The 12,538-nt window shown below is 39.2% G+C and overlaps 1 protein-coding gene across 1 annotated transcript in view; it reads right to left on the reverse strand.

Annotated features, from left to right (window-relative positions):
* Positions 1–11,556, reverse strand: part of SLC27A6 (solute carrier family 27 member 6) — a 32,340-nt gene extending 20,784 nt beyond the window's left edge. The window contains exons 1-4 of the mRNA XM_075178790.1: positions 10,588–11,556; positions 7,660–7,869; positions 4,598–4,756; positions 1,378–1,502 (exon numbers count right to left, since the gene is read on the reverse strand). Of these exons, the coding sequence (XP_075034891.1) occupies positions 1,378–1,502; positions 4,598–4,756; positions 7,660–7,869; positions 10,588–11,068 (975 nt within the window). The 5' untranslated portion in view covers positions 11,069–11,556. The remainder of the gene's footprint in view (positions 1–1,377; positions 1,503–4,597; positions 4,757–7,659; positions 7,870–10,587) is intronic.
* Between the last annotated feature and the right edge of the window lie 982 nt (positions 11,557–12,538).

The raw sequence follows: 12,538 nt of genomic DNA on the forward strand, positions 1-12,538 counted from the left end.
TCTAATTGTATTCTACACAAAAAAGGGACCCATTATTGCATGAAGGAGTAATATTTCCCTGTACACAGACGGAGAACCCTGGCACTGCAAACAATGATGACTCTACCTGTGTTAGCATCAGATATATAGAATAACACAGTGGATTAAGTGAGCATCCCGCATAACTCTGAAGTAAGCGTCCCCAACAGGCAAAATGCCCGATAATGGTCCAATCGTAATAAATCAGAAGATGACCACTATTGGATTGTGATTGCAACCATCCTACAACCACAATAACAGTATTCCCTGAAGTGGTCCAAAGGTTCTATGTGTGTATCCAAATCTGACAATGGATGTATCGCACTGTTGGAGACCGCACATTGTTTACAGAATGGAACATTTACATAATCACAGAACTGTCTATTCACTCAGCACACACAGTGACATTCACTGTGAGAGAGATTGTCATGGTACCTCTAAGTCAACAAAGGCTGAGATTAAATAAGTGGTTTAGGTCAGTGTATATTACTTCTGTATCAGTTTCAAATTCAGACATACAGGGCCTGATTCATCAAGGCACGCAAAATGAACATAGTGTGCATTTTTTTAAAAAACGCACGTAATTCAGACATACACACGTTTGTATTCAAATAGAAGCGGATCTGAAGAAACTTATTTTTTGACTACAGGGGTGTAAGTACGCTCTGCATACATGGCACCTGCTGTATTGAGACAGACACACAGTGCACTGCGTGCAGAGTACGTACAATACATAGGTGCAATATAAAGTCCCAGCAGAATGCATATAATAAAAAAGTATTGTCACCTGTTAATAATAAAAGTCATCAATTAAAAAAACATTAAAACATTTTTGCATGAAATACATTCATCAGGATGTTATTAATGTCTACTATACATTAAATGCATTTTTAAAGTTGCTCTTGGTTGCAAACACATTTTCGAGAATGCATAAGTGACTGTCATCACTATCACTCAGCATTTACACCTGCACAGTAGCTGGTGCAAGCAATATAACTGAAAAAATACAAATACAATAGAGATGTCCAAAGCTTCAATCGGATGTTGTTGCATGACCTTGGCACACCCTTATTGTACATGGACTATGTGCCCAGTCCCCTCCACTGAAATCGTAGGCTATCGGAAGTGTCATTTGCATTCGAAGATGAATAGGATGTACTTGTGTTCACTGGCGTATAGTCAGTTTTTGGGGACGCGCAGTGCAATTTAACGCATAATATGGCACGTATTGGTATTTACGTTCCTTAATGAATGAGGTCCACAGTGTTTCAATATAACAATAATAATAATTTTTTTTTGCCTTTAGTAATAAACAGGTTAAAAACCAAAATAGAATTTGTCAAAGCATTTTATACTTACCACAGGTTGTTTACATAAATAGCGACACAATTCTCCAATATACTGAAACACTGTAACATTGCATTTTTTGCAATCAATCCAAAACTGACTTGCTGAAAACTTTTTCCTCAATACACATGTTGCACCTGTATAGCATATATAAAAATATACCACCAGCATCACATATTTTTCAAATTGACCACCTGCACAATACAATTACATTTTCCGTGTGACAGATGCAGTTAAATCTAGCAGTTTTCTCTGTACTTTGAAGTTAATATTTTTTAAAGAGTAATATTTCAATTTAAAAATAAAACAAGTTCGGTAAACATGACATAATGGGAATTGTAAGGCTCCAAGTTCCGCTTTGTAAGTAAACATACCTACGTGCCGTGCCTCAGCAACACAGTGACCCTGGAAACTATCTAAAAATAATAGGGACTATGCAATAGGGACTATATAATCACTTAATTGCTGGGCAATGCTGATACTGTATATAAAAAGTATCATGTAGTTTACCTGCTCTTTAAACCTTACAATTATCACTGATAATACTGTTATAAATAAATTAGGAACATTTTCATAGATGTTTGAGTTTCTCAAAATACGATAAATGTGCCCTAAAATTACCCATTCAGCAAATTAATTGAGCTATTCATTGGTTAAAATATAATTTCTACAGTAAGGTTCTGTATATCTAGGTTGCTCCACCCCCAAGGGCATATTGGTATTTATGGGACTTATGAGAGTGGAAGTTAGGGAGGGTATCGGCAGCTGATTGCTTACAAGGAGCTGCTGCCATCCGCTTCCTAGTCATGGCTGCTTCTGCTCAGCAACTGGGACTCCGCTTCCAGGCTCAGCAGCACTCGATATCTAATTATGTCTCAATGGGCTCACTCCTAAGGAGCGCTCTTAATGATTCCTGGGGATTTAAATGGGGGGAATTGCTAAGTCTCCCTGTCAGTGATAGCGTTCTCTTGCTGCCCTGCTCCTAACGCTGTGCATACTATTCCTGGTGAATTGCTGCTGGAATTCTCCCTTGTCTGCTGTCTGCTACCTGTCCTGACCTTTGGCTACATTTTCTGGTTTACGCTTACTAGCCGCCGACCCAGTCCCTTCTGGTGTGTCTTAGTGGAATACCCTTGTTCGCTGCCTTGACTTTTTGCCTGTCCGTGGTTATCCTCTTGTTCACCATCAGCCTTGTACGGAAGCACCTTTCTGCTTACAGTCCGCATATACCTTGCTATAGTCTGGACCTTAGATAATTTCTTACTTGGATGCCCACAGGACTTGAGTTCAAGTCCTGGGGGCATCCAAGTTTCAGCAAGCATATTGCACTCTAAAGGAAAGGCGGCTTACTATAGGTGAATACCTCATAGGCCTCATCACATTGGTTCAAGGGATACATCCAGGGCCTGATTCATGTAAGAATGTAAGGCAAAAAAAAAAGTTTTCTGCTGCACAAAACCATGTTACAATGCAAGGGGTGCTAATTAGTTTATTATTTTGCGCATCATTTAAATACTGGCTGTTTTGTCATGTAGCTTAACTTTAAAACTTTATTTTTACACTGAAATTTAAAGTTGATCCAGGGCATGCCCTACCACAACTATCAATCTGATATTTTACACATTTTAAATTTACCTCACTCTCCAATGCCCAGGTGCAAAGTTACTCCTTTTTTATGCTTTGCTCTCCTTATTGACTCAGGCCCAAAGAGAGGGTTGTGCTCTAACAGAACAAAGGAGAATGATGTGTCTAGAATATTATTGCCATATAAGGGTGTCTGTTTTTATGGACTAATCTACATTTCAATGATTGGGATTGGCCAAATTCTAGTATGTGCATATTTATTTGTCAAGTTTTTGTGAATAACAGCTAATTCATAAACAAATTCAACAGTTTCAAGCAGGGGTGGAATTTACCGAAATCTTCCCGGTAGGCCGTTGGCCACAGGAGGCTGCCGAATGTTTTTTTTTTTTAGGGTGCTTTTAAAAATAAATTATGGTTAGCTCGATTAAGGGCCTGGTACCAGCAGGGGGTGGTAGTGTGGTGGCAGCGGTTCCCTCCCTCCAGTGTGGATGCCGGATGTCACATGGGACGTGCACCACGTGACAGGTATCAATAGTGGGGCCTATTAAGTTAAGATGGGGTGATGGGACCTTTACTTTAATGCTGGGGTGGATTCCTATTCTCAGATCACTTAGTTGAACATATTTCCAGCCACCATTGCACTGACAATATGATTAATCCTGCTTCCTTTGCACTCACCAGCAAACCCTCGGAATAGCTCTCCCCTTCACTTATGCCATTGTCTGCCAACCCTCACTGCACTGTTATTAATTCAAACCACCACCAATCACTGGGCACATTTAGGGCTCATACACAATTGTTACAAAAGAAGTGTTTTCTTGCAGATGATTGAAGCGATTGATTGATTGAAGGTGAAATACCTTTGTGGTGATCGCACTTGGGCCAGCCACTATAGGGATTATTTTTAACGCATTTTTTTAACAAAACACACAGTATAAATATTTATATATAATATATAGAGAGAGAGATTTAACTGGTAGTTTGCATCTCATGACGTCAGGGAAAGATACAACAGTGCGTGAGGTGCTCATATGCTGCTCTGGCAGACTGATCAAATACAATTGTGCCAACATGTTTCGTAATAGTTAATCTTATTAAACAAAGTCAGATATATTTCTATGAAGGGAATATTGGAAGCATGTGTTCGTAGACAACTAAACAAGTTGGAGCACAGAGGCATAAACCAGTTGCAGATAATGCAAAAGCATTCATGTATTTGTATAACAAAGAACTGGCAGATCTAGAGTTTCCTAAATGTTACTACAACCAAATTCCAGTAGTTCCAAATCCCTCCTACTTTTGTGTTAGCCCCACCTACAGCTGCTTTGGTCCCGCCCAGATGAGGCCACCTTAGTAATTTTTTTCCAGGGCCACTTTAAGTTCCCAATCCGCCCCTGGTTTCAAGCCAAAATTTCTCTCTGATCACTAATGTTAAAATCAGTCTATGTGCATCAGGGTATCATAAACTCAGCTTTTGCATATTACATGAAGGGTTACTCATTCTTAAATTACACACAATCAGGCTTTGCAAAGGTTTTATCAAAAGGCACAAAAGTCACAACATCAAACCGGTGAGCTTTGTGACCCATTATTTAAAATGTGTAAATAACATGTAAGAAGAATAATTGAGTGCAAAATACAGTCATACCAAGATAAACACATCCACCGATCCCGATGAGAGAAGCAGCACTGTGGTACAGAGGGAGGGTGATGTACACAATGTCATCTGGGGTACCGCCAAATGCCCATATACCGGCAGCACCTCGCAGTGCTTGAAGCTGACTAATAACAGCTGCTTTCGGGAGACCTGAAGAGAAAAGGACATAACAGACAATCATGTTACGATGTAGCTCTAATTTACTGTGACCATGTCAATTTTCAACTAAAATAACAAAGTTAGATAGTTTTTAAACTTTTATGTTAGGCTTTCCATTGGTTCAAAAATGTTACTATGTACATTGTGCATATGATTTATATGTGAATGCTGGTATCTTTTTTGCATGTTTTATGCCAGACAGATAATAGCATCAAGCACAGAAAACCTGAGGCTGACAGGTGACTGTATCCTTGCTCAGCATTTATGTTAAAATTTTTCTTTCCTTTCATCAGTTAAGGGCAATGATTAAGGTAGTCTGAAATAATCAATATGTACATTTACCTGAGATGTAGGGAATTTTCTAATATTGTGTACATCTCTAAATTGTATAAAGTAATGGCTCTATGGGGGGAATTCAATTAGCCGTGTTACGGTAAAAAGTAACGCGGCCTGCATACTATTACCGATATTATGGTAATAGTGCACGTAAATGCCGTTAATACGGTAATTTCATGTTCCATGTTACACTTCTCTTTGCAGGTATATAAATTATCTGCACAGGGTGACACAAGTGTGTAATGGAACTCTAAACGGTCATACATTCAGCTTGTTCTATCACTGTTCTGAACTTGTTAGGTAAAATAATAGGACTCACTGCATTTATGTCCAAAATTTACACTGTACCACAGCAAATCAGCCCTTCGCTTTTAACTGTCTAGTTCATGTTAGACAAGGAAAAGTGACTGATTGGTTCCTATCATCAGGCAATGTAAGTAAATGAGCTCTAACCTGCTCAGCACATAAGAAGTATATATATTTCAGCCAGTTGAAGCCAGGAACACCTTGTCACCTAATGGTAGGGGAGACCTATGCCACTTGAGTCCCATAAAAATATAGGATGAGACTATCACAACCATCACAGAGCTGCTGCAAAATCCGCCTCAACACAGCAAGTAACGCCCCTAAAATTGCTCTGGAAAACTAGGTGCACCAATATGTCTACACCATAATATGCAAGAGATGCCCTCACTTATCCCAAATCCACCCTACAGCCAATGAAAAGTATGCTTCTCTGCAAATCTATCTGCTGTGCAGGTAATCTAGATGCACGTGTGCAAATCAACCAACATGGCATCTTGTTCTTCTGTGCTTCATAAATTAGGCCTATTGCTATTATTGAATACATTTAGCCATGGCTACACTTCTCTAGATTTTCCTCCATAGACATTTTTAATGACTTAGTACAAAAAGGTAATTGTACTTTCCCCGGACCTTCTCTTGCTGTGATCAAGTGATCCGGACCTGCTTTATAAACATCACTATATAAGTTGAGCTGGCCACTCCCCCTATTTACAGCAGTGCATTATATATAAGAATTCTCCGGTGACTTGAGCTCTATGACCATGGGCCATTAAAACTGTTCTATAGATGCATGACCTGCTCTTGTTGGACAGTCTATAAAAGGCAAATTCTATTACATTTTGCACTGGGAAGGGAACATATAAGGTTATCTCTGCCTTGGATTTGCTCCAAACTTGTAGAAGCTTTCTCCCATTCTTTGATAGGCAAATATCCTTCAACCTTCTGATATTACATGTGTATATTTGCAGTCTTATTTTATGAGCTGTGAAGCTTTGTTGTTGTGATTCATAACAAATATTTTTCTAATGTTATGATGTTGGAGACACTTCCTTTAGCATAAATTCTGCAGACAGTATTTTACCAAATTTTCTGGATTTTGAAACATTTATATATTTTTTGCTCCACTTTGGTTACTACTATTTTTAGATATAACACAGTGCCAGGCGTTGTCCTCTTTTCAATTTTCCATATGCACAAAGTAACACTATTCACGGTTGGCATAGGATTGGTTTTAGGTTTTTTTTTGTGGTTTTTTTCTTCTTTTTTTTATTTGTTTGCTACGTGGAGCCTGATTTGGATTTGAACATAAAAATGCTCTGTGTAAGAGCAAAGATGCACTAAGATGTGTGCAACATTAAAGCAAAGTAAAGATCCATCAAGATCAAAGATGGTCATTACCCTCAATTGCAAAACTTGTTGCACCTGGTTTATGTAGGTGCAAAATGTATGTCTTATACTTAAAGTATTTTAAAATCTAATTTCTAATATGGTGTACAGGTCTAAATATGGTCCTGGCTGTCTGACTGTCAACCTCCTCTCTCAATTTCCAGTTGGGGTAGATTCAATTGTCCACGATGTTCCTAAGGACATCGCGGACATGCTTTTTTACCGTTACTACGGTAAAATTTAACACTGAGTTCTGCTCGCAACTCTATGGGGCGTTACTTCTGTCAAAAAATATCTGTGCAAGTTGTCTCGCAGCCATTCCAGAGACACCTCAATCAGATATTTAAAGAATTTAATCTGCCGTCTTGTGTCCTTTCAGACAATCTGTTAAAACTGCTTGGTTTATAAAAGTAAAATATGAAGAAATTAAAAAAATGCTTTAACAAAGGATCAGTATTTTAGCACTTCCCAATCCTTAAACATTTAATATGTTTATGTGTCACATTTCAGCTGGTACAGGGGATCACAGGGTAGGCTGCAGACATTTCACAGGCAATACTCAGATTAAAGGTCACTTTATAAACTGGCTTATATTTAAGAGTGAGTGGGGGAGATTCAATTAAGAGCGAGGTGTCTCCGGAACGTCCACGGAAACTCCTTGCGCCGATGTTACGGCCGGAATCTTCGCTAATTTTTCCTCACACCCCATAGTGATACAAGGAAAAATAAACGAATGCTCCAACCGGAATTGCCAGCAATGTGCGCAGCCAGACAGAACTCCACATCACCGCAGTTAAATACTCACCGGTGAGTTAAACATACATGAACTATGCAACAGACCACATTTAGCCAGTACAAAGTCATACCTGTAGTCCCTGAGGTGAAAATGTACAGTGTTGCAGCATTTGTACTATTGACAAAGCGCAGGTGTTTAGGCACGGGTTCATCTGTCACAGATTCCAGTTTGTCTAAGAGGGTATTTACACCTGGGAGAGTGGTTTCTTTAGCCATTACCCAAACTGCGATGCTGTCTTCCTGAAGGCTTGGTAAAATCTCTTCCAGTGATTCAAGCATATCTTATAAAAAAAAATAAAAAAAAAACCAATTAATTGTATAATTGTGATTATGAATTTATCTTAATATCAAACATTTCAAAACAATTTACAGATTGAATATTCAAAGCTGTAGATCAATTTTGGAAGGAACAAAGGCTGAATACTATAAAGGTGTTTTTATGCAAATGTGGCTCATGCAGATCTGATAGATTGTAAGCTTGTGAACAGGGTTCTCTTACCTCTCTGTCTGTATGTATTATCCAGTATTGTTTTATTAATGTTTGTTCCCAATTGTAAAGCGCTAGGGAATTTGATGGCGCTATATAAATAAATGTTGATGATGATGATCTGACAAACCATGAATATGTGCCTTTAAGGTGGTATATCCTTTGTATCTGCTATAGGGCAGGTGCAAATACTCGCTGATGATGATGACTTATCATAAACCAGGTTCATATACTGCTAATGCAGAGGCAGCCACATCTCAAGATGTGTATATTTCTGCATATAGACGGAAATACACTCATTTTCTGTGCTGTTTTTAACAGTAATTTACTCCCATTTTGCATCCAACTCTGCATAAGCACAATCCAAGGTATATCTATTGTTTGGACACTAAGGGCTAGATTTACTAAGCTGCGGGTTTGAAAAAGTGGGGATGTTGCCTATAGCAACCAATCAGATTCTAGCTTTCATTTATTTAGTACCTTCTACAAAATGACAGCTAGAATCTGATTGGTTGCTATAGGCAACATCCCCACTTTTTCAAACCCGCAGCTTAGTAAATCTAGCCCTAAATGTCCTTTGTACATAAAGTATTTCATACGCAGGATTGACATTTATTTATTTATTCATATACTTGTACAATATTAATGGTGTAAACAGGAAAGTTCAGTGCATTAAACAATCTGTTAGTAACAGACACCAGGTCAGTTTCATGCATCCTCCTTTATTGCATTATTATATTAGATGTCCATATCTGCTAAAACTCTACTTCTTGTTTGCACATTTAACCACCGCATAAAATGAAAAATAGTTTTCAATCCTTATCGCATTGATAAGGATTGAACTATTTCTCATATTTATAAAAAAAAGCAAAACAGAAACAGAAGTTCAGATAAACTGCTGTTTCTATGAAAAAAAAAAGTACTTTACATGGCGTCTTGGTAATGCGCTCGTGTCTGGATTTCTTCATTCATTCATTCCTGTGCGCATGCGCCGATCGAAATTCTTGGGCCTGCACACAGGACACAGGAGCCCTCCAGAAGTCAGTGAGACGGGACAGCACCGCAGACTAGTTCGTGACAGGGAGGGATCAAATGATCCCTCCACACAAGTGCTGTCCAGCACTGCTCTTCGGAGCAGAGCTGGACATAAATGAAAAGTGAAGAGAGTACTTTAGTTACGATGATGAATGCTAACATAACATAACAAGTTTCCGAAAAGATCTTTTTTTTGGAACTTGTTAGATTGCGTTAGGGAGCAGTCACCATACTATTTTATGGTGACTGCTCTGAAAAAAAGAAATAGAATGCTAAGCAGCAGATATCCACGATTTCTGCTGCGATGCAACAATCATAAATTTGAAGGGTCCTCCAAATTGTGGCTGAATCACGGTAAGTGTCCTTTGGGGAGATTACACTGGTTGATAAATAGGCCCCACAGTGCACTAGATCCATAGTAGAAGAAACACATGGCAGTGTGCACAGGAACAGGGGGCCCCCTGACTGAGGCCCTACAATACTGTGAATTAACCACTTCACAGATCATGATGTTTAATGGCAAAAAAGCAAGGGAAAAAAATTCTGCAGTTTTTATATATTAATACACTTTTTTAATTAAAACACATATTTCTGTACAAATGTAGTTCAAAGGGGAGATTTACTAGCATGCGGTTTGAAGGGTTTCAGGCAGTTTGATGCAATTTACTAACCGCATATCAAAGTGCACGTTTTTAAACCGCAAGGCCTCTTCTGATTGAATGGCCCCGCTCCTGATTGGATGCCTGGCTGTTAAGTGGCCCGGCTCACCAGAGATTAATTCATTTCACGTCTGCTGCTCGGGATCGGTCCGTTCCTTCCATAGATTTTTTTTTATATTTGTAGTCCTGGAAATGTTACACATGTTGAAAATACAAATACATATTCTATGTTGTCATATTTGGTAGCGAATACAAGTGCAGTATTAAGAAGTATAAACAAATCCTTATTGTTTCCACTCTCATACAAATCCTTTAGCTATTGCAGCTAGTTGCCCCATGTAACCCCCCCCCCCCCCCCCTCCTCAGATCTCCATTGTTACCAGGGCGAGAACTGTCAGCTCTGCCTGACACAACCCATCATAGGTATGTAGTAAACTAGTCACCAGAAAGGATCAGTCCCAGCTCTATCCATTCACAAGCTGTGCCCATACCAAGCAGGAGTTTGAATCTTACACCCATGTCTCATTGATAACTCTCTCAGCTCCAGGGTGTGTCACTGATGGGAAAGAGTAGCATTAATGTGATAACTGGAGGAACCTGAGAGGGGGGGTCCCAGCAAAAGTATAAGGATAGGTGGTCCTAACTAAAAGGACCCCTTTAGGTCATGTCCCCATGCTTGTACTAAGCAAACTATAAATAATGATTGAACCTAGATCAAAACGAATCAATGGGTTATTAGGGACGTCTATTTCAGAAATGCATTCCTAGGTTGTATTCAGTACTGATGAAGCACATAAAATCTAATGATATCCCATTACCTGCTCCCACAATTAGGATCTTTGCTCCACAACTATGAAAGCAATGCAACAAGGATCTGGATCTGATGTTGTAGTTAAGAAATGCCACCTGGCAGCCAAGTTTAGCCAAACCAAACCAGACATTCAAGAAGTCCGGCTCATTGTTCATCAGCATCGCCACAGTGTCACCCTTCTTCAGCGCCGAGTACTTCATGAAAACTTGGGCCACCCGATTGCTTCTTCTGTCCATATCGCGGTAAGTGTGAACCTGTCCATGGAATATTATAAAGGCCTTATCAGGGAACCGCTGGGCTTGTTGGACAAACCGATCCACAACAGTCTCTACGTGCCCCGTCCTTTTATACTTCTCAATCAGAAGCCCATAGCGGATTACTTTCAGCAAGTATCTCACATCATCCCAGAAGTATGGGAAAAATCTCTTCTGTAAGAAATGCAGCGCTGCCAAGCCGGTCACAAGCCCTGTTATCCAGCATATAGCCATATAGAGTTAGTGCACACAACGAACAGGGTTAAAATAAATGAGCAACAAAAGCGCAAGACACGAGCTATTTACTTATGGTCCAGAAGATAGACGGATGTGCCTGCAAAGTGCCATAGCAGTAGCTGCAAATGCTTCCATTACACTGAAATATAAGATGATCACAGCAACGAGGATACAGTTCTTAAGTAGCAACAGTAATGAATCCAGAAAGTGATGAAGAAATGTTTTTGGTTGTGAATCTGAAATCAGTACATCACTTCTTTCTGCATCACATCCACGTGTACTTTCTCTGCAGGTCTCTTCCACCGTTAGTTCTTTACAGATCCTGGTTAAAAGGAAACTTTCCTCTTGGTTCCATGTTTTCCATGTTTTTCTGTGCAAGTCTGCAGAGCTGAAAAATCTCCCACTCAGCCTGAGACCACAGCAATATGAGTTTTATTCTTTAGGGGGTGGCCCTGAGCCACGTGATCTGAAACCACCTCCTGCTTGTTTACAACAAGGCTTAGATAATACCCAGATAAATGGCTCACTCAGAGCTAAGAATACTGGAAGCCTGTCAGGGAGGGGAGGGAGCAAGGAAACAAAGAGGAAGTACTCTGTTATACAATAAACTTAGGTTGAAGTAGTTTCTCACTGGATGGCAGTGCAGGACACATGAGGAGCTGAGGTCTTAGAAGAGGAAAGAAGCTGATTATGTTACAATGTTTTTATTGAGTTACATTTACTATTAATGCTAAAGGATAGAATATACTGAAAGTAAAAAAAGAAAAACATTTATTAAAGGGGAGGAGGGGGGGGGTTCTGTGTATTTTAGCCTGGATTCTGAACAGATCTCTTATTTCGTTAGGGCTATTATAATGGTCCCATAATTACCCATGTTCTTTCTGGCTGTCCTTTTTCGGTCACACTAACAACCCCTCTCCAATCAAATACTTATTCTAAAGATTTATTGAAATTTTAAGTGTGCAAATCTCAACGCATATTCAGATTGTGCTACTAGAGGCATACAAAGGTAACGGTGATGCACGTTCCACTGTAATCGCTCTTAAAGAAAGGAAAAGAATAGTAATATAGGAAGGCATTAGTGCCTTCCTATAGTACTATTCCTTTTCCTTTTTACTTTACCTGTGAAGTAATAGTTGGAAGAGCACCCTCTCAACCTTAATAACAATAACATGGTAATAAGTGTAATATGAGATAAGTTCCAACTTTGTGCAGACCCAGGGCTAGATTTACTAAACTGCAGGTTTGAAAAAGTGGAGATGTTGCCTGTAGCAACCAATCAGATTCTAGCTGTCATTTTGTAGAATGTACTAAATAAATTATAGCTAGAATCTGATAGGTTGCTATAGGCAACATCTCCACTTTTTCAAACCCACTGTTTGGTAAATATACCCCCCAGTCTCCTTGTGTATTTACAGTAATCGTTCTTTCAAGGCTTTAAGGTGTCTATGTATTAAAGTATGATCC

Source organism: Mixophyes fleayi, chromosome 1 (genome assembly GCF_038048845.1).
Source record: "Mixophyes fleayi isolate aMixFle1 chromosome 1, aMixFle1.hap1, whole genome shotgun sequence".
In the NCBI taxonomy this organism is placed as follows: Eukaryota; Metazoa; Chordata; class Amphibia; order Anura; family Limnodynastidae; genus Mixophyes; species Mixophyes fleayi.